This window comes from Nycticebus coucang, chromosome 15, assembly GCF_027406575.1.
Source record: "Nycticebus coucang isolate mNycCou1 chromosome 15, mNycCou1.pri, whole genome shotgun sequence".
Lineage (NCBI taxonomy): Eukaryota > Metazoa > Chordata > Mammalia > Primates > Lorisidae > Nycticebus > Nycticebus coucang.
This window is the reverse complement of record NC_069794.1, coordinates 74,137,192-74,156,216: the sequence shown is the minus strand read 5'-3', so window position 1 is coordinate 74,156,216 and position 19,025 is coordinate 74,137,192. Positions and strand designations below refer to the sequence as shown.

General features: G+C 41.4%; 1 protein-coding gene across 4 annotated transcripts in view; it reads right to left on the bottom strand.

The window, feature by feature from the left end:
- ATP8A2 (ATPase phospholipid transporting 8A2) overlaps positions 1 to 19,025 on the bottom strand; it is a 752,313-nt gene that overhangs the window by 488,326 nt on the left and 244,962 nt on the right. For all 4 annotated transcript variants that reach the window (XM_053563905.1, XM_053563906.1, XM_053563907.1 and 1 more), the window contains 6 exons: positions 15,773 to 15,848; positions 9,552 to 9,657; positions 8,830 to 8,912; positions 5,406 to 5,455; positions 3,076 to 3,145; positions 873 to 957 (listed from right to left, as the gene is read on the bottom strand). In XM_053563905.1, the coding sequence (XP_053419880.1) occupies positions 873 to 957; positions 3,076 to 3,145; positions 5,406 to 5,455; positions 8,830 to 8,912; positions 9,552 to 9,657; positions 15,773 to 15,848 (470 nt within the window). The remainder of the gene's footprint in view (positions 1 to 872; positions 958 to 3,075; positions 3,146 to 5,405; positions 5,456 to 8,829; positions 8,913 to 9,551; positions 9,658 to 15,772; positions 15,849 to 19,025) is intronic.

Sequence of the window (19,025 nt, the reverse complement as noted above, 5' to 3'; positions counted from 1 at the left end):
CCCCTTCTCTACTAAGAGGTAGTCCCAGCTATTTGGGAGGGTAAGGCAGGAGAGTCATTGAGCCCAGGACTTTGAGGTTGCTGTGAGTTAGGCTGAGGCCACATGCCACAGAACTCTACCCTGGGGCAACAGAGTGAGACTCTGTTAATAAATAAATAAATACATGAAACAACTCTCTTGTACTGTAGTACAAAACCACTTTGAGAATACAGGGAAAGAGGTAAAAGTGAAGTCTCCCCAGCACAGAAGTCCATGAGTGCTGCATGTTTGTAGAAAAGGCAGGAGGCCTTTTTTTAAGATAGTAAACAATAGCCTAATGTGTTATCACATGAAAGATCCAGGCTTTCCCACGGCCACACCCATCCATGTATATGTGTGTGTGTGTGTGTGTGCACTCACATGTGTGTGCATGTGTAGGCACAGGAACACACTAAGGAGAGAGGGCAGCAGTCAGCCCTTGAGCACAGCTCTAACTACCATCACATTCGCTAGCAGGAAAACCTGACATCAGTGTCATTTAAAGCCTTCCAGAAAAATCCTTCTTGCTCACTATGGGTTCATGGATTAATATTTCCCTCAGTCACAGATAAGCCAGTATCATAAGGATAACAAGAGAAGGACAGGAAAATAGCCATGAGTTTTCTGAGAGAGGGACCAGTAACAAAAAACCACCCTGCCTTCTCTCTCTGCACTACAGGTGACAGGTCACTGAATCGGGAGGTGGCCGCACATCTTGTCCTTACCACAGGCTCAGGATGTGCAGGTAGTAGGGATGGGGCAGGACTGGAATAATATGCAACTATAAAGCAAAGCCAACAGGCCTGAGGTTGCAACTTCAATGGTCAAAAATAACATTTCCAAACCGCACTTACCTTCTGTGGCAAAATATTCCAGGTGGCATAATGTTTCCTCCATGTATTTTGAGTCTTTTGAAAGTCTCTCAAAAATTACATTATCCTATAAAATAGAGAAACATCATGACTCGAAAACTCTTCAATAAACCTTCTAGTCAGTCAGCTTGCTAAGCATGGCTTTGTTTTATTAGTGTTTATCTAATGCATGTGAGAATACTTGAGTGGCTACGTAGGAATATACCTCTTGGCTGGGCTCAGGCATGAGCTTTGGAAAACAAATTGGGTCTGGATGTGTCCCACAAAACCAAAATCTTAAAAGTCAAATAGAAACATGTTGGGGAGGACAAGAAGTTCCAGAAGAATCATCCGGGACACCTCGGGGACTATACTCATCCAATTTGCAAAACTCCTGTTCCAAAGTTTAGCATGCCTTTACACAGTGTCAAGGGTAAAATCCACATTCCAAATTATTCAAGTACAACCTTGCTTTCTGCACTGGAGGACCTTCTAACCAGGGAGGGCACGACCTCTAGACGCTGAACCCCGTTCTGCCAAGTAACACATGCCCTGTGACTACTTCCAAGACTGACCAGCAGAGCTGGAAGCCTGGACAGCACAGATAATCTATAAAATGTGCTGTAAATTGCATAGTTTTAGAACACTAAAACTGATGTTAAAGAGATGTAGTTTAGTTTGGGAGATCAGGTTTAAGAAAATTAAATCCGGCGGTGCCTGTGGCTCAGAGGAGGAGGCGCCAGCCCCATATGCCAGAGGTGGCAGGTTCAAACCCAGCCCCAGCTAAAAACTACAACAACAACAACAAAAAAATTATTAAAAAAAAAAAAAAAGAAAATTAAATCCGATAAAAACGAAATACCCTTTGCAGCATTTTCACTGGTATGCTGTTCTATAGTCACAGCTTTTCCTCTTTCTACTGCCATGCACTGACCCTGTTGCCCCAGGGTAGAGTTCTGTGGCATGTAGCCTCAGCCTAGTTCACATGTGTTACTTAGGAAACAATGGCAAATAAGAAAACAAATAAAAAGTTTTTAAAATACATTGTATCACATGAAAACACAATCTAGATGATTATAATTTAAGTTACTGCTACTTTCAAACACAGAATTCTGTTATGGGTCCAGATATAATTCCTTTAGAATTCCCATGCATTCTCATTTTCAAAAAGCCTTGGTCAGGTCAGCTGGGTGAGTCACACCTATAATCCTAGCACTTTGAGAGGCCAAGACACGGGGCATCACTTGAGCTCCGGAGTTTAAGACCAGCCTCAAAACGATCAAGACCTAATCTCTACTAAAGATGAATTAGCCAGGCATTGTGGCAGAGGCCTGTAGTCCCAGCTACTTGGGAGGCAAGAAGATCACTTGAACTTATGAGTTTGAGGTTGCTGTGAGCTACCTTGACACATAAAGTGTTTCAGCACTTTAGCCTACGTGACAGAGTGAGACTCTGTTTCAGGGGAAAAAAAGCCTTGATCATAAAGTACTCAAATAAGATCACCCTTTCCCACAATTAGTAAAGATAAGTAAGATTTCCAACCGATCATTGATCCTAGGATAGTTTTGTATTCTTGACAGAGTCTCATAAGCTTAATTCTTTTTACCCCAATACATATGACCATAGTTTAACAACATACAGTTTTATAAGGAAGAGTCATAAGCAATAGCATCTTTTCTTAGAGATAATACATTTAGATTATGAAGACAATACACTTAGAGATTTGGCTACTGGGAGGAAGACAGGACCAAAGGGACAGTAACAAAGCAGCCACATGTGGTCTTCCTGTACCTACAACTTGGCTCTCTGTGACGAATAAAGAACCCAACCACAATGATTGAGAATAACAGCTGCTAGAGAACCAACCTATATATCAGAGTAAAGATTATCACAGGTCATTACAAATGATTTTATCTTCCCAAAGTTAAGACACAACAATGTAACTGCAATCACAATTCACACTCCAAGGATATTGCATGATGTGTGGAAGGGCTGTGTCGGAAGCCAACTATTGGCTAAAAGCAAGTGTCACCCTGTCAGTCCCTACCGTGTTGCCTTGAGTGGCCAGCACTCTCAGTGAACCCGAAAGCTGACCTGAGAGAGCTTCTCAACTCTGGGCAGTCAGTCAGGGCACTATGAGCAAAGCAGGGTCAGAAAGCAGCTGCCAAGACCTCTGTGCCGTGCAAGACACTTTACAGATACTCACAGCGCCTTTACAGTAGAGACGAAGTTGTCCTGAAGGAGTTCGAACAATTACAGACATTCTTTTTCTGTCACTAGGAGAGTTAAAAAAAAAAAAAAACAAAGAAAAGTCATCATCAGTCTGTTTACGGGAACATGTCCTAGAAATGAAACAATCAAAACAAAAGGTCAGCTGGTACTTCTAAAAGTGGTCAAGCTCCATCTTTCCCTCCCCTTTGCCTCAAGGTAGGACTTAAGTGTAAGTATGTATAGCCTATGCTTTTCATTTACATCCAATGGACTTAAACTTATTTCCTTCCCTGCCATGAAAACTGACTAGCACAGCTACCTACAGTAGGAGAAACAGGAAAGCAAGTTTGAACACTGGCTGTGTACACCTAATTGACTTCTGACCGTACTCTCCACAGGTATGATTCTCTATTTGCTTATTGATTAGCTATTTGACTCTATTAGCTATTCTCTATTGATAGCTCAAAACTTTCAAGTAACTTTGCCCTGTAAGTGGCAGAGTGGGAGACTCATTCCACTTAACTCAAAAGCTCCTCCTCCTGTTATCTCCTAACAGAAGTAGAAAGAAATTACAAATTCATACAACCTTCCTAATTCAGTCCCGGGGAACTCATTCTCACTCCTCTTCTTACCGCGGCGTATGCATTTCCTCATACATCTTTCATCACGGCCGCCCTCAGTTAGGAGACATCAGTGACAGCCCAGTGCCCATAATGTCTTCTTCCCACTCTCCCCACACCTGTGCAGCCTCACCTCGTCTCCCACTAGCCCTCCTATGTGCCACCACCAGTGCAAGGCACACAAAAGACACACCTTTCTCCTTTTCTACACACTCTGAAAGTCCGTATCTTTGCCAACAATGTTTCATCCTTCTGAAACACACCCCAACTAGACCACCCACCTCTGTGGCCTTTCAGTCTGGTAAGTTCCACTGGGCTATAAGCTCCGCAGAATGGGGGTGTTATCTCTGCAGCTCTCTGTAAATTCCCACATCCTAACCCACAGAACTCTATCTATCTGGGTTTGCGTTCTCTCTCAACTACCCAGCTGTCGGGGGCTCTCTGCAGACTCCTCTAACTTGTGCTTCACTTTTTCAATGTGTAAAGCAACTACTTCGGGGCACGCTGTCAAGATTAAGTGACATCAGGAAAAAAGGAGTCAATTAAAAAGAAATAGAAACACAACTATAACCACAAATGATCTTCCTGTTCTTTATCTCCTGTACGTATTTAATACATCTTCATGTCTTTTCCATATGCACCTGTTTTATCTAACTCCCTTTTCTCCTCCTTGCTTGTGCATTAACTGCTGGTCCCACAAAACCCTGCACAGTTTCCAAGAAGAGAGGGGCACAAAAACATCCTGAGTGATGCCCTCATCTCTACACAGAGAAGCACCATCACCACTCCTCGCATGAGCTAACACTGTCCCTCTGGCTCTTTTTTTAAATTTCAGATTTCAGATTGATATGAGGGTATAAACGATGATGTTATATTGTTTACATTTCTTAGTCCCTGGCTCTTTCATTGAATATTTAACCTCAAGGATTCCTATCTGACCAAAGTTCAAGCCTACAGTCCTAAAACTAAAGACTAAAGCTGAAATGTATTTCCTGCATTGGGACAAAAAATCTGATCTTTATCAAATAACTTATAAAGCAGGCAGAGTAAACAAATGTGTGCATCATTTAACATGGACTATTGAAAAAAAAACACCTTAATTTCATAAACAAGAAAAGATGCTTTCGAGACAGCAAAAGCTAGAACCTTGCCCTAGCACTTACAGTTCAAAGTTAACAAGGGGGAAAGAAAGAAAACAGTAAGCTATGTTTCTCTACAACGAACTATGAATGTTCTATGGGAACAAAAGAATCTAATAAATGTTCTTAGGTCTTAATTTTAAAAATACACTGTGCCACGGGTGAATGCTTACAAATATATACAGGAAAAATGCCCTACATGAACTAAGGCTGTAATGGACGGATTGATCTAATCTGTCATCATTTGTCAGTTTCCCAGATCTCTAGAGTGCTCAGACAAAGCAAGAGGAATGACCTTATTCCTTGGGAAACACCAGTGAAAATAATGCCCTCATCACATACTCCCCTCCCAGCTATTCAGACATGTCTGCAGATGCTGATGCAAGAATGCCAGGTTCTGGAAATCAAAAAAAAAAAAAAAAAGGACATTTCTTTTGAGGGGAGACATATTTACTATGATGTATGTAATACTTACGTTCTCTGTTGAACCATACCATACAATCATGCAAACACTCTGATGAAGTTGCTAAATATATGTATTTTAAGTATATGAAAGAGAAACATACCTAGAAAATTCCAGGACATTAAGAATTCCAAATGTCTGCTCTTGTCCCATCTAAAGGAAGAAAAATAGGCTCTTACCTGAGGTACAATGTATTAAAACATCAAAGCAACTGGTGTCCACTCGTAAACACACACACAGACAACACACAGGAACATGCACACACTCCCCCTTCCAGCCCCTTGCAACAAGTACTGTTTTCTCCTGTCTGGTGGGGTTATAGCACCCTCTTCTGGTAGGAGCTTCTCATTTTTCTTCAGTTATATGGTTGTCCTAACAGCTGATGTAGCCACTTTCAAAAGATGAAGGCCAGGAACACAAGCTGCACTGTCCATAAGAAACCCTGGGGCCAGTTATGCTTCTGAATTCTTAATTTTGCAAATCTCTTAAAGGTGTATGCACATTCAATACTTTAATATAGCATATTCAAAATCAAATACTATAATGTCCCCAATAAGGTTTGGGGTAACACCCTGTTATTTAACACATCAATTTTCCACAACAAAATGTCTAAATATCACACGAAGTGAAAACTGCACAGATCTTAAATAGATTAATGTATGTTCTCATTAGGTTTTGCTACCAAATTACTATTCCAAAAAGTTAGGGAAAAGTTTTGGAATTCAAAAGTTTCTAGATGTTGGATTTACAGATAAGAGATTATGAACTTGCACTTGGTTTCAGGGAAATTAATCAAATACCCATTTGGGGGGATTCTTTCAAATTAGAATGTCAAAGTTCACAATTTTCTTTTTGAAAAATTCTGGTTGTTGGGTGGCGCCTGTGGCTCAGTGAATAGGGCACTGGCCCCATATACCGAGGGTGGCGGGTTCAAACCCATCCCCTGCGAAACTGCAACAACAACAACAAAAAATAGCCGGGCGTTGTGGCGGGCACCTGTAGTCCCAGCTACTCGGGAGGCTGAGGCAAGAGAATCACCTAAGCCCAAGAGCTGGAGGTTGCTGTGAGCTGTGATGCCACAGCACTGTACCAAAGGCGACAAAGTGAGACTCTGTCTCTAAAAAAAAAAAAGAAAGAAAAATTCTGGTTGATGCATATGCTGTTTTCAAACTTTTTAATCTAATCTTCTATTTCTCTAACACACAATGGTGGAAAGAACGAAGCCTTCAGAATCTAAGAGATGTAAGTTTTAATACGGTGTGTGACTTTCTTATGAATGGTAAAAACACTCATTTCTTGAAAGAAGTAATTAATGAAGTAACACATTCAAATTACCAAGTACATGACTAAATAATTGTCATCTTCACACCATAACTCACCACTTCATCTCTTTGAATCCTAAAATATAACTATTGAGGGCTCAGTCAGTAGTTTGCACCTGTAATCTTAGCACTTTGAGAAGCTGAGGAGAAATGACTGCCTAAGGCCAGGAGTTCAAGACCAGCCTGGGAAATAGCAAGACCCCATCTCTTCAAAAAAAAAAGAAAAAAATTAAAAATTAGCTGGGTATGATGCTGTGCATCTGTAGTCCCAGCTACTTGGAAGAATGGCGCAGTAGGATTGCTTGAGCTCAGGAGTTGGGGTTGCAGTGAGTTATGATGATGCCACTGCGTTCTAGCCCAAGCAACAGAGACCTTGTCTCAGAAAAACAGCAACAATAAAAAATACAACTGATGATCCACTTCATTCAGCTTTCATCAGTCTTGATTCACCTTTCTCTGGATCTACCTGTTTCTTTTCTCCTCAGCCTGTCCTAACCTTCTGCCAGATGCCTGTTTAGAAAGGCACCCACTGCTACCACCACTGCTCAGCACCCAGGCTGAGCGACCCTGGAACCACCACATTACATCAACCACTTCCATGAGCAGCCAGTGGACTCAGCTATTACAATCCACGTGGACACTTCATGTAAATACCTGATCATGTCACCAATTTGAGAATTTCTGGCTCCTACTTAATACTTGAGTAGGATTGTAAAAATTGTTAATCATTTACAAAGCCTAACTAATCAGGTGACCTTTTCTGACTCCCAGAAATACAACCTTAAACTTTAATAAAATAATGAAGGGGTATCAATGTGGCATCTCACATCATAATGATGCCAATAGGCCCTCTAGTCTCCGGTATTTATCTGGCATTGTGAGCTGAGTGTCCCACTTCCACTTGGCCAGTCCAGGCTCCCCATCCCACCCTTCACTTCTGCAGTGCACACAACTGTAAATCCTGCAGTGCAGGCTGAAAGTCTCCTCCCACTGAAGGTGAAGAAGACCTCATTTTTAATAAGCTTCTGTTATAAGAAGTTCTATATTCAATCAGTACTTCATTCCACTTACAATTTCTCCAAGCCAAGTTCTCTCTGTAGATAAAAATAAACATGATCTGATCTCTCTACCCCCTAAGAAAAGAAACTAACAATGCCATGAGATGGGCACTTTGTAAAAGACACAATATTGTGTAGGTTTTGTATATAAGTAAAAGAAAAAACTGACAGCAGTTCTACCAAGTCAAGAACAGTATCAAGTTATCATACCATTTAGAAGTAAATGCCAAATGAATTAAAGAGGTGTAGAGATTTAAAAATACATGCATAAAGCCTAGAACTATAATAATCTATGAATCTTCCCCAAAAAGGGAGGGCTGAGGAAAGGTGAGAAAAGTGCCTACCCCTGTCCTCACCAACCCAGGCAGGAGTCAAACATGGCTGGTCTAACTGGTCATCACTGGACACAGCAGCGCCTCACCAGTCCTAACCATCATTTCCCATCTGCTCATCCCAAGAGTCCCTATTTAAGCTTACTTTTGATATAATTTTTTTCGTATCACTAAATTTTTCCCTCAGCACCACAGGAAGAAACAGAAAAAAACTCATATAGGTTAGAGAGATTGGGAGTAAAATGGACACTATTCAGGCAATGGACATACTGAGAGCCCTAACTCATGCATTATAAAACCTCTCCATGTAATAAAAACATCCGTACCCCCTGTTAATATTTTAAAAATTATAAAAGAAAAGATTAGAGAGAGATATGAAGCTCTGAATCCTTTCTCAACTGAGGAGACTGAAGACCAGTGTAATATCTTACACTAACAATTGTACAAGAATTGTCAGGCACTGATGCTGCGGAGAGGTGTAAAGCCTGCCCTCAAAGACAGATGTACCATGAAGTTATTTTTCCAACTATCACAGAACAAAGAGCAGACTTATGAAGTTCTATGCTGCAAATAATTTCACATGAAAGACCGTGGGGAAGTATCTTTAAGGGGGTAAAACTACTGCAAAGCAAAACAACACAAACAAGCTAATATCATCACATAACCATAACCACCCCAGTTTTTGAACAGGTCTAATTTTCCACGGAAAGAAAATTAGAAATTTAATTATCAATATTGACAACAGACATGCTCTTTCAAATACACAATCTTCAAAAAAGCAAGTGATCTGAAACAGGCACAAATGTGTCACCTACCGCTTCTATGATGACTGAGTATGGTGTTCTGGCTGTGAAGACAAAGCCCAGCTTCTTAGCGCCTTTCACCAAAGCAGCTTCATCTGTCAGTGAGGATTTGATGAGACATTGACAAACAAGTCATAACAACAGAATTCTGGCTAGTCGTTTTTCAAATTAACAAAACCCACTCTGATTAAAGAGGCCTGGCTTCATGTGCACAGTGGTAAAAACGCAGGGTACAGAAGCCCTTACGCTTCCCACCACGAGGGGCCTGAGAGCGCTTCCAAGAGATGAGAGGGGCACAGTGCAGACCGACAGCCAATTCCTGGGGACGAGAGTGACTTGCTTTCCTGCTGTTCTTGCTTGGTATTAAGTTCTCTTTAATTAACCTAAGTCATATTCCTACGATTTAAACACGTCCTCGAAGCAAGCCACGTTTTAGCTGTAGAGCCGCGGGACACCCTGCTCCCGTCACAGCCCCCCAGCAGCGGGAAGTCCATGAGGTGTGGGGGATGGGGAAAGGAGCCACTTGCTCTCCACTCTGCCCCAGTGTCTTCTGAGGGGACGCGCAAGGTGGCCCAGGCCCCGCCTGCATTTACGGCGGTATGACAGTCAGAGGAGCCTAGCACGGGCTCTGTGGGGCTTTACTACCTGTGGCCACAGCCCGGCACCAGGCACGGCAGGCTGCACGGCGTCTCCCACCAACAGCTGCAAACCCCCCAGTCCTGAGAAGGGCTCACCTGGTGAGGAGGCCTGGTAGATGATGTTGTCTCCGTCCTTCTCGGGAACCACCGTGTGGCACACGGCCAGAAGGGTGAGGAACTCCTGTATGCAAGGAGCTGTGGGCTGCAAATGCAAGGCCCGGTTAGGCGTCAGTCACGCCACTGCCAGCATGGCCCGGGCCACGTCTGAGCCACTGCTGAACGCCCAGCGGTGGTGGCTGTTACCCCCTGGCCCTTAGCGTGGACTTCAGGTCCCTGCGCCGCCCAGCCCCTCCAGACCCACACGACACCCGCCTCTCCCACGGGCCCACGGCCACTCGCACCCGCACACTCATCCCGGGGTCTTCGGCACAAGTGCCCAGCCACCACTACCCCCACCCACCCACTCCTCCCCCAGTGTGGGCGCACGACTCCGGCGCACTGCTCCACGCGCCCTTGGGCACCACCCAGGTACTTCCAGAATGTTCTAGAAGACCTGGAAGATCCATCTACACCAGTAGATCCCCAGACTGAGCAAGCAAACACACGACATCTACTAGGAATCAACAACACGTGTCCCAGGTCTTCCATCCCATACTGGCCTTTGTCCTACACCTTGTCTGTTCTTTAACTTTATAATGGCTTAACACCTGTAAGGCAGTGCTTCCTCACCCATCACTATTAAATAACAAAACCCAGATTGCCCTGAATCAATTGCTCCTATCCACCCTGAAAAGAAAAATCCTATAATTGTCATTGCGATTAGACCACATTTATAACCAGGAAGAACAATGATACCTTAATACTGTCTTCCCATCTAAGAATATTTACTAAAAGTTTCTAAATCTTCTAAATATAGGACCTGGCATATACAAGTATCTTATTTTTTTATTTGCTAAAAAAATTTTGAGTGACCACCTAAAGCACTGTGTGAGGCATTTTATCTACTTTTTATGTTATGAATGGAATCTTATTTCTGTTAAATGTTACAGTAGTTTATTGTTGATATATAAGCAAAAACATTGATTTTTGTAAATTAATATCCACTTGTACCTGAGCTCTTACTAGCTCTCCACGCTGCAGTTGACTCTCCTCAGCTTTCCAGGTGACAATTATATCATCTACAAATGGTAAGTTTTCCCTTTTCCTTCCTATATATACTTATTCAGTTCTCATCTGCAGCATGGGCTAGCACTTCAAAAATGATGTTCACAAAAGGGGGTGATAACAGGCATCTTTGTCCTGAGGTTTTTTTTTTTGTTTGTTTTGTTTTGTTTTGTAGAGACAGAGTCTCACTTTATGGTCCTTGGTAGAGTGCCGTGGCTTCACACAGCTTACAGCAACCTCCAACTCCTGGGCTTAAGCGATTCTCTTGCCTTAGCCTCCCAAGTAGCTGGGACTACAGGTGCCTGCCACAACACCCAGCTATTTTTTGGTTGCAGTTTGGCCAGGGCCGGGTTTGAACCCGCCACCCTTGGTATATGGGGCCAGCGCCTTACCGACTGAGCCACAGGCACGGCCCTGTCCTGAGGTTTTTTAATGACAAATGTCTTTAATATGTGCCTTTTAAGTTGGCACTTGCAATAAATTGGGGATAAACTTACTTTTTTACATTAAGGAAGCACCTGTGTGCTTGCTATTTTTCACGGATTTTTCTTTTTTCCCTTTGTTAATCATAAATGGATGATGACTTCTACAAAAATGTTTTTCGTTTCTTCCTTGACTTGTTAATGTGACTTAAGAGGAATTTTATGGAAGCAAATCACAGCTGTTTACATAGCTACTTCTTATCAGCCTACATGAAAAGAAAATACACATTAAATTATAGTTCAGTAAAGACAAATAAGTAAGGTGAGAGAATTTACTCCAAGGACTACACTGAAAAAATGGTAAGAAACTTTACCCAAAAGTACTTGAGAATTAAGCTTTAAGATTGCCTTCTCCTGAATCTGAGAACTGGATCTGAGAACTAACTTTGTCACATGATGAAACAACAGAATATGTCTTTGACTTTATGGCAAATAAATGAACCTAATAATAAAATATTTTCTGAGAGTTGTAAAGAAAAGTTACATATTCAAACTGAGTTTTTATCATGAGTGTTAAGCCAGACAAAATCCATGAAGATTAAAAAATTTTATGAGACACAATCTTTGATTCTCTTAGAGAAAACAGAAAATTAATGTGAAGCTTATGGATGTTGTGAGTATATATATACACATACGTATCTATATCTTCTTAGAAGTTATGGCTTTTATTGGAATAAAATATAGAGGTAATATCATTTGAATCATTTTCAGTGTACAATTCAGTGGCATGAAATAGATTCACAATACTGTGTACCCATCACCATGATGATCTATGCCCAAAACTTTTTCATTTTCCCCAAGAGAAACTCTGTACCCATTAAACAATAACTCTACATTCTTACTTCCCTCTACCCCCAAGTAAACTCTATTCTGTCCTCTGCCTGTCTAGGTATCTTGTATACATGGAATCATATAATCTCTTTCCTTCAGTTAACAGCTTTTAATATGTTCAAATGCTATGTATCTAAAAAATATTTTCTATTTATTATTAAACTCTAAATATAGCAGAAAATTATGTCTTAAAACTTTTTGCACATCAACTAGCAGGTACCACATATCTAAATAATGTACACACAGCAACACGAATGATTTTTCTTCTTGAAGATGCAGGCTCAAGAGTCCTAGGCATAATGATTCCCCAAAAAGCTACCTTCGGGCAGTGACTGTGGCTCAATGGGTAGGGGGCCAGCCCCATATACCGAGGGTGGCGGGTTCAAACCTGGCCCCAGCCAAACTGCAACAACAATAACAAAAAATAGCCGGGCGTTGTAGTGGGCGCCTGTAGTCCCAGCTAATTGGGAGGCTGAGGCAAGAGAATCGCCCTAAGCCCAGGAGTTGGGGATTGCTGTGAGCTGTAACGAACAGCACTCTACTAAGAGCAATAAAGTGAGACTCTGTCTCAAAAAAAAACAAAACAAAACTATCTTCATCCTTAATGAATCTTTGGAAATTTATCCCACAGAGTCACTAGATAGCAATATAATCAAGGAATCACATGCACTGTCCTCCAGTATTTTCCATAGATTGATTCTCTAAAAGCCAAATTCCATCTGGGTTATCAGTCCACACAAAACTTAAAACAGTCCCAAAGGACCCAGAATATCAGGAATGATGACCCAGAAAAAAATAAAAAGGAAATTCTATACCAGATGGAAGTAGTATCTTGGGAACAAAGTAAGCATTTGGGTAAGAAGGGTCAAATGCTTTAATTACAGTCTATGGTCCCAAGACATAAATTTAGCTGGGCATGTGGGGCACCTACAGCCTAAACCCTCATATGACCCTACGTTGACAAAATGAACAATCTGATGATCTAATGGGCCTGCATTTAGACTGTTTTAAAATATCCATTGGGTGTCTTTAATTCAAACCCATACCTTTTCCCAAAGAAAAATATTGGAGCCGATGGTCTTCATTATTTATAATGGAGCTAGATGTTAAATGTTAAATGGTGAAGATGAAGATTACTTCAAAGGCTTAGAGGACTCAAGAAAGCTTAAAGAATGGCACACATAGACAAGGAGACTTTCTTTATAAAAGATAGAAAATAAATTCCCAAGTCAATTACCTTATTATGCTTCACCTGAAACTATGAGTATGCAGATTATTAAAATACCCTTAAAAGCCCCTGTGTTTTTGATGCTCATGACAATATCCCCATGCCAGGGCTTCCTCTTCACAAGGGCTCCATCTGCCCCTATGCTCGCTGGCCTTCCCACAGAAACGAAGGAAATTTGTCTCAGGACATTGGACTGTGAGGAAGAAAGGAAGAGCACCTAATTCTCTAAACAGTGGTGTTTCTTCCCCAAATGCTTGCCATTCACCATGGCTGTGGAGGAGGGGTGCAGAAGAAGAGATAGGTTAAGGGAGAGAAGGGGAGGAACATCAGCTGTGCTCACATCTCCACTCAAACATCAACAGAGACAGACTCAAGAAGAGTTTGGATGGATGGTTGAAACACTAAAACCCCATTGAGACCTCCACACACCAATGTGGGGCCAGCTTTGGAGTGAACATCATCAATTAACTGAGCTAAGAATTGAAAGATTTCAAATTTGGGACCCTTGTAGAATGTGGTGGGTCCCCAGAGGATCTTTTCTCCAAAGTAAGATTTGCCCCAGGTAATTGGGTTCCTATGACAGCCCATGTCAGTGCAAATACCATTCCGTGTGGGTGGCCCCTCTGCCCACATGTCAGCAGTAACAGGAGGCGTGACACCTACCAAAAAGAACAGGATTCCTATCTACACAAAACAAAATCACTTCCTCAGGGAGTTGCATCTTATGCAAAAGCATATTATGTACAATTGCTCTTAAAAATTTTATATTTTATTTCCCCCAACAAACAGGAATTCCTTTAGTGTTTTTTCTTCATCTCTTTCCCTAGTACACAGAGTGAAGTATTTTGCAAATTAGACCCTTAAACTATTTGCTAAATGAATGGATAAATAAGTGTCTCTCTTATTTAAATGCAGACCCAATAGTTGCTGCTATTCCTAACACAACACTGGAATTCCATGGTATTCAGTACACTGAGCTCATCTCATTTCCTCTGCTATTTGCTAACCTGTGGAGTTATGCTAGGAAAGCAAACTCGTGAAACTAGACCAGGTGCAGTCCCCTACGCCACTTCAATGTCACCCTGCCACTGTCCCCTTTCCCTTTCATGATCCCAACTTAAACAGACACATTCAGTCTCCCACCTTGGTAAACACCCTCAGTTTTACATTAAATGTCAAATGGTGAAGATGAACACTATTTCAGAATACTGTTTCCTCTTTCAAAGAGCAAGTCCTCACAGTGCACCTGCTTCTTTGACATCCTAAAGCCACCCTCCTACAGAGAAGATTCTTTGAAGTTGCCACTCTCCCCCCCTTGAAGAACCTCTAGCCTAGAAGCTGGATCTACCTCTAAGATAAAAATCCAAGAAAGACCCTCTAGGCCTCACAGAGCATGGACTTCAGCAGCATCCTGCAAGTGGTCCTGGACCATCTCACCAGCTGGAGGCACTGAGTCAGGTTCGCTGCATCACAGCTCGTGGACAGGGGGCCTAACTCACACTTCAGAACCACAGCTGGGAAGGTTTTCAGCATTAACCTTAGAGAAGAAAAGGTTTTCCTCACTGAAAATTTAGAAAAGGTTTTCAATATATCCATCTCTTTACACAATTTTAGAAAGACAAAATTTTTAATTTTGCTCATGTTTGCCTAATTTTAAATCTACAATTACTTTCCATAAAAAAATCAATCATATCAAATCTAATGTAAACTGGCTGTGAAATGCTTTGATCATTGAGTAATTTTCTAAGTTGGCATTTTTCAGAGTAGCCCATAAAATAAGAGTGACTTGATGTGATCCTGCAGTTAATCCTGGTTTGTGGTAATAGTTGAGGAAGTGTGAAGTCATAGTCAAGAACCTAACAGACTTAGTTTCTAAGCCTTGTTTCTACATTTATCTACAGGATAACCATTGGCCAATGTGTTCTTTTTATGCAACTTCCTTTTCACATCCCAAAGGTGATCCAAATGTTAAAGGAAATGTGTCAGTTGTCTAACAGGCAGTAGAATGCAACACATTCTACCTGTTATTGCATCTCACTTTTGTTTCCGAAAGTCTTCCTAAAGCATCCCTGTCAAAAGGGATGCAATTACTTTTTAAAACACATGACCTATAAGATTCACAACTGTGAAGAAACTGTACTGCAGAAATCTTACAAAGCAACAGAAATAAGAACTGTTAAAGAATTCTGTGGTAAGGCTCATCTTGACTTGGTGTACTACTTTATAGTGTGACTGCATATTTAAATTCAACTTTATACTAATTTGTGTACAACGTTCACCACAAAACATCTGTTTAAGATCACTTTTCAGAAGTATCATAATGAAATTGAGATTCTTCCCAAATTCCAAAATTGCAACTTTCAACTCTATTATGCATATATAGAGTATAACCTCCATAGCTGACCACCTCCTTACAAAGACCACCTCCTTAAGTTCACCTAATTCTCATAGACTAGAAATGCACATGTACATTATCAATACAGCAGGCCTAGTTCCTTCTGTTGACCAGTTTGCTGCCATTCCTTGGATCAATTTACAGAGGTTCCAATCTATTAAGAAAAGTGCACCATATGTTATTTGTTCAATGTCTTAGAAGTCAATGTAACACTTACATGGTGATCCTCAATGTTCTTTAACAGCCTGGGATCATCAAAGTCACATGAGTCACTGGGGGGAGGAGGGATGCGACTGTAAGAGAAAACACAGAGTATTTGTTCCATTCAAAAATTCCCATTAAGATAATCCAAACCTGGTAACAATTTGCCTTTGAGAAGAACCACACTGAAAATGCTACAGACTTACATTAAAGTGTTAAAGATTGGGAAACTATGTATTATTTCAAGCCTCAAAACAGTAAATCCAGCTTGGTACCTGTAACTGAGTGGTTAGGACACCAGCCACACACACCGGGGCTGGTGGGTTCAAACCTGGATGAGGCCTGCTAAACAACAATAACAACAACAAAAAATAGCTGGGCGTTGTGGCAGGTACCTGTAGGGAAGCTGAGGCAAGAGAATGCCCAAGAGTTGGAGGTTATGCAAAAAACTGAGTGGAACTGAGTGCTCGCTACGGGTGGCTCTGGGCTCCCAGCACTCCCTCCCCGCCCTCACTCTAAGATCTGGAGGCCTGAGTGGCAGCGGTGCCAGGCAAAAAACTGAGTGGAACTGAGGGCTCACTACGGGAGGCTCTGGGCTTCCAGCGTGCCCTCCCAGCCCTCACTCTGAGATCTGGAGGCCTGAGTGGTGGTGGTGCGCTGCCGGTGCTCCCCTCCACCCTCACTCTAAGATCTGGAAGCCTGTCCCCCAGGGAGTCCAGATTCTTGGGGGACTAAACAGGGCATGGACACTGCCCGACTGTGGCTGGTCAGTGCTGACTCTGGGGCACGGGAGGGAGACTGGGAGAGACCCACATCAGAGCGGCAGTTCCCTGAGGCAGCAGAAGCCATACCCCCATCTCCCTGGGCAACCAGAGGAGGCCACCCGTGAGTAAAGGATTTGCCAGAGGGGACTCACAGACCCGGGAAGCTTCCAGGGCGGAGTAACTCAGAGAGCTGAGACTTTCACCCAGACTAAGTGCTTCACTGGGGTCAAACAGAAACCAGCTGAAAATAAGACAGAACCACTTAGCCCCACCACACCAGATAGGGCGCCAGTCTCTCAGGCCACAATGCTGTACGTGCCCTCAACAAAGCCCCAGGGGAAAAAAATCAAAGGGAATAGAACAACCATGGGGCGGAATCAGCAGAAAAACTCTGGTTACACGAATAACCAGAATAGATCAACCCCCCCAAAGAACAATATGGCGGATGTAATTGAAGATCCCATTCATAAACAACTGGCTGACATGTCAGAAATCGAATTCAGAATTTGGATTGCAGACAAGATTATTAAAATGGAATTAGGAATCTGAGGAGAAATTAAAAAGTTGTCTCAAGAATTTAATAAATTTAAAGACAAAACCACCAAAGACTTAAACACACTGAAGCAAGAATTTGCAGCCCTCAAAGATATGAAAAATATAGTAGAATCCCTTAGCAACAGAATGGACCAAGCAGAAAAAGGATTTCTGACATTGAACATAAAACCTTTGAACGCTCCCAAACTCTCAAAGAGGAAGAGAAATGGAGAGCAAAAATGGATCATTCTCTCAGAGAGCTCTGAGATAACTCGAAGAAGGCAAATATCTGACTCATAGGAATTCCTGAAACCGATGAAGTGGCCTCACTGGGCCACAAAATAGATAAACCTTTGGCCAACCTAATCAGGAAAAAAAGAGTAAAATCTCTAATCTCGTCAATCAGAAATGACAAAGACAAAATAACAACACACTCCTCAGAAATCGAAAAAATCCTTAATGAATATTACAAGAAACTTTACTCCCAGAAATATGAAAATCTGAAGGAAATTGACTGATACTTGGAAGCACGTCACCTTCCAAGACTTACAGAATCAAGAGGAAATGTTGAACAGGCCTATCTCAAGTTCGGAAATAACATCAACCATACAAAACCTCCCCAAAAAGAAAAGCCCGGAACCAGATGGTTTTAGGTCAGAATTCTACCAAACCCTTAAAGAGGAATTAGTACCTATATTACTCAACCTGTTCCAAAAGGTAGAAAAAGGAGGACGACTACCCAACACGTTCTATGAAGCAAACATCACCCTGATCCCCAAACCAGGAAAAGACCCAACAAGAAAAGAAAATTATAGACCAATATCACTAACGAATATAGATGCAAAAATATTCAACAAGATCCTAACAAACAGAATCCAGCAACACATCCAACAAATTATACATCATGACCAAGTTGGTTTTATCCCAGGGTCTCAAGGCTGGTTCAATATACGTAAATCTATAAATGTAATTCAGCACATAAACAAATTAAAAAACAAAGACCATATGATTCTCTCAATCAATGCAGAAAAAGCTTTTGATAACAACAAACATCCCTTCATGATCAGAACACTTAAGATAATTGGTATAGAAGGGACATTTATTAAACTGATAGAGGCCATCTACAGTAAACCGACAGCCAATATCATATTGGATGGAGTTAAACTGTAATCATTTCCACTCAGATCAGGAACCAGACAAGGCTGCCCATTGTCTTCATTGCTTTTTAACACTGTAATGGAAGTTTTAGCTACTGCAATTAGGGAAGAAAAGGCAATCAAGGGTATCCACATAGGGTCAGAAGAGATCAAACTTTCGCTCTTCGCAGATGATATGATTGTATATCTGGAAAACACTAGGGACTCTACTACAAAACTCTGAGAAGTGATCAAGGAATACAGCAGCATTTCAGGTTACAAAATCAACATTCATAAATTGGTAGCCTTTATATGTACCAACAATAGTCAAGTTGAGAAAACAATTAAGGACTCTATCCCATTCACAGTAGTGCCATAGAAGATGAAATATTTGGGAGTTTATCTAACAAAGGATGTGAAAGATCTCTATAAAGAGAACTATGAAACTCTAAGAAAAGAGATAGCTGAGAATGTTAACAAATGGTAAAATATACCATGCTCATGGCTGGGAAGAATCAACATTGTTAAAATGTCCATACTACCCAAAGCAATATATAACTTCAATGCAATCCCCATTAAAGCTCCACTGTCATACTTTAAGGATCTTGAAAAAACAATACTTCGTTTTATATGGAATCAGAAAAAACCTCAAATACCCAAGACATTACTCAAAAATAAAAACAAAGCAGGAGGAATCATTCTACCAGACCTCAGACTATACTACAAATCGATAGTGATCAAAACAGCATGGTACTGGCACAAAAACAGAAAAGTAGATGTCTGGAACAGAATAGAGAACCAAGAGATGAATCCAGCTACTTACTGTTATTTAATC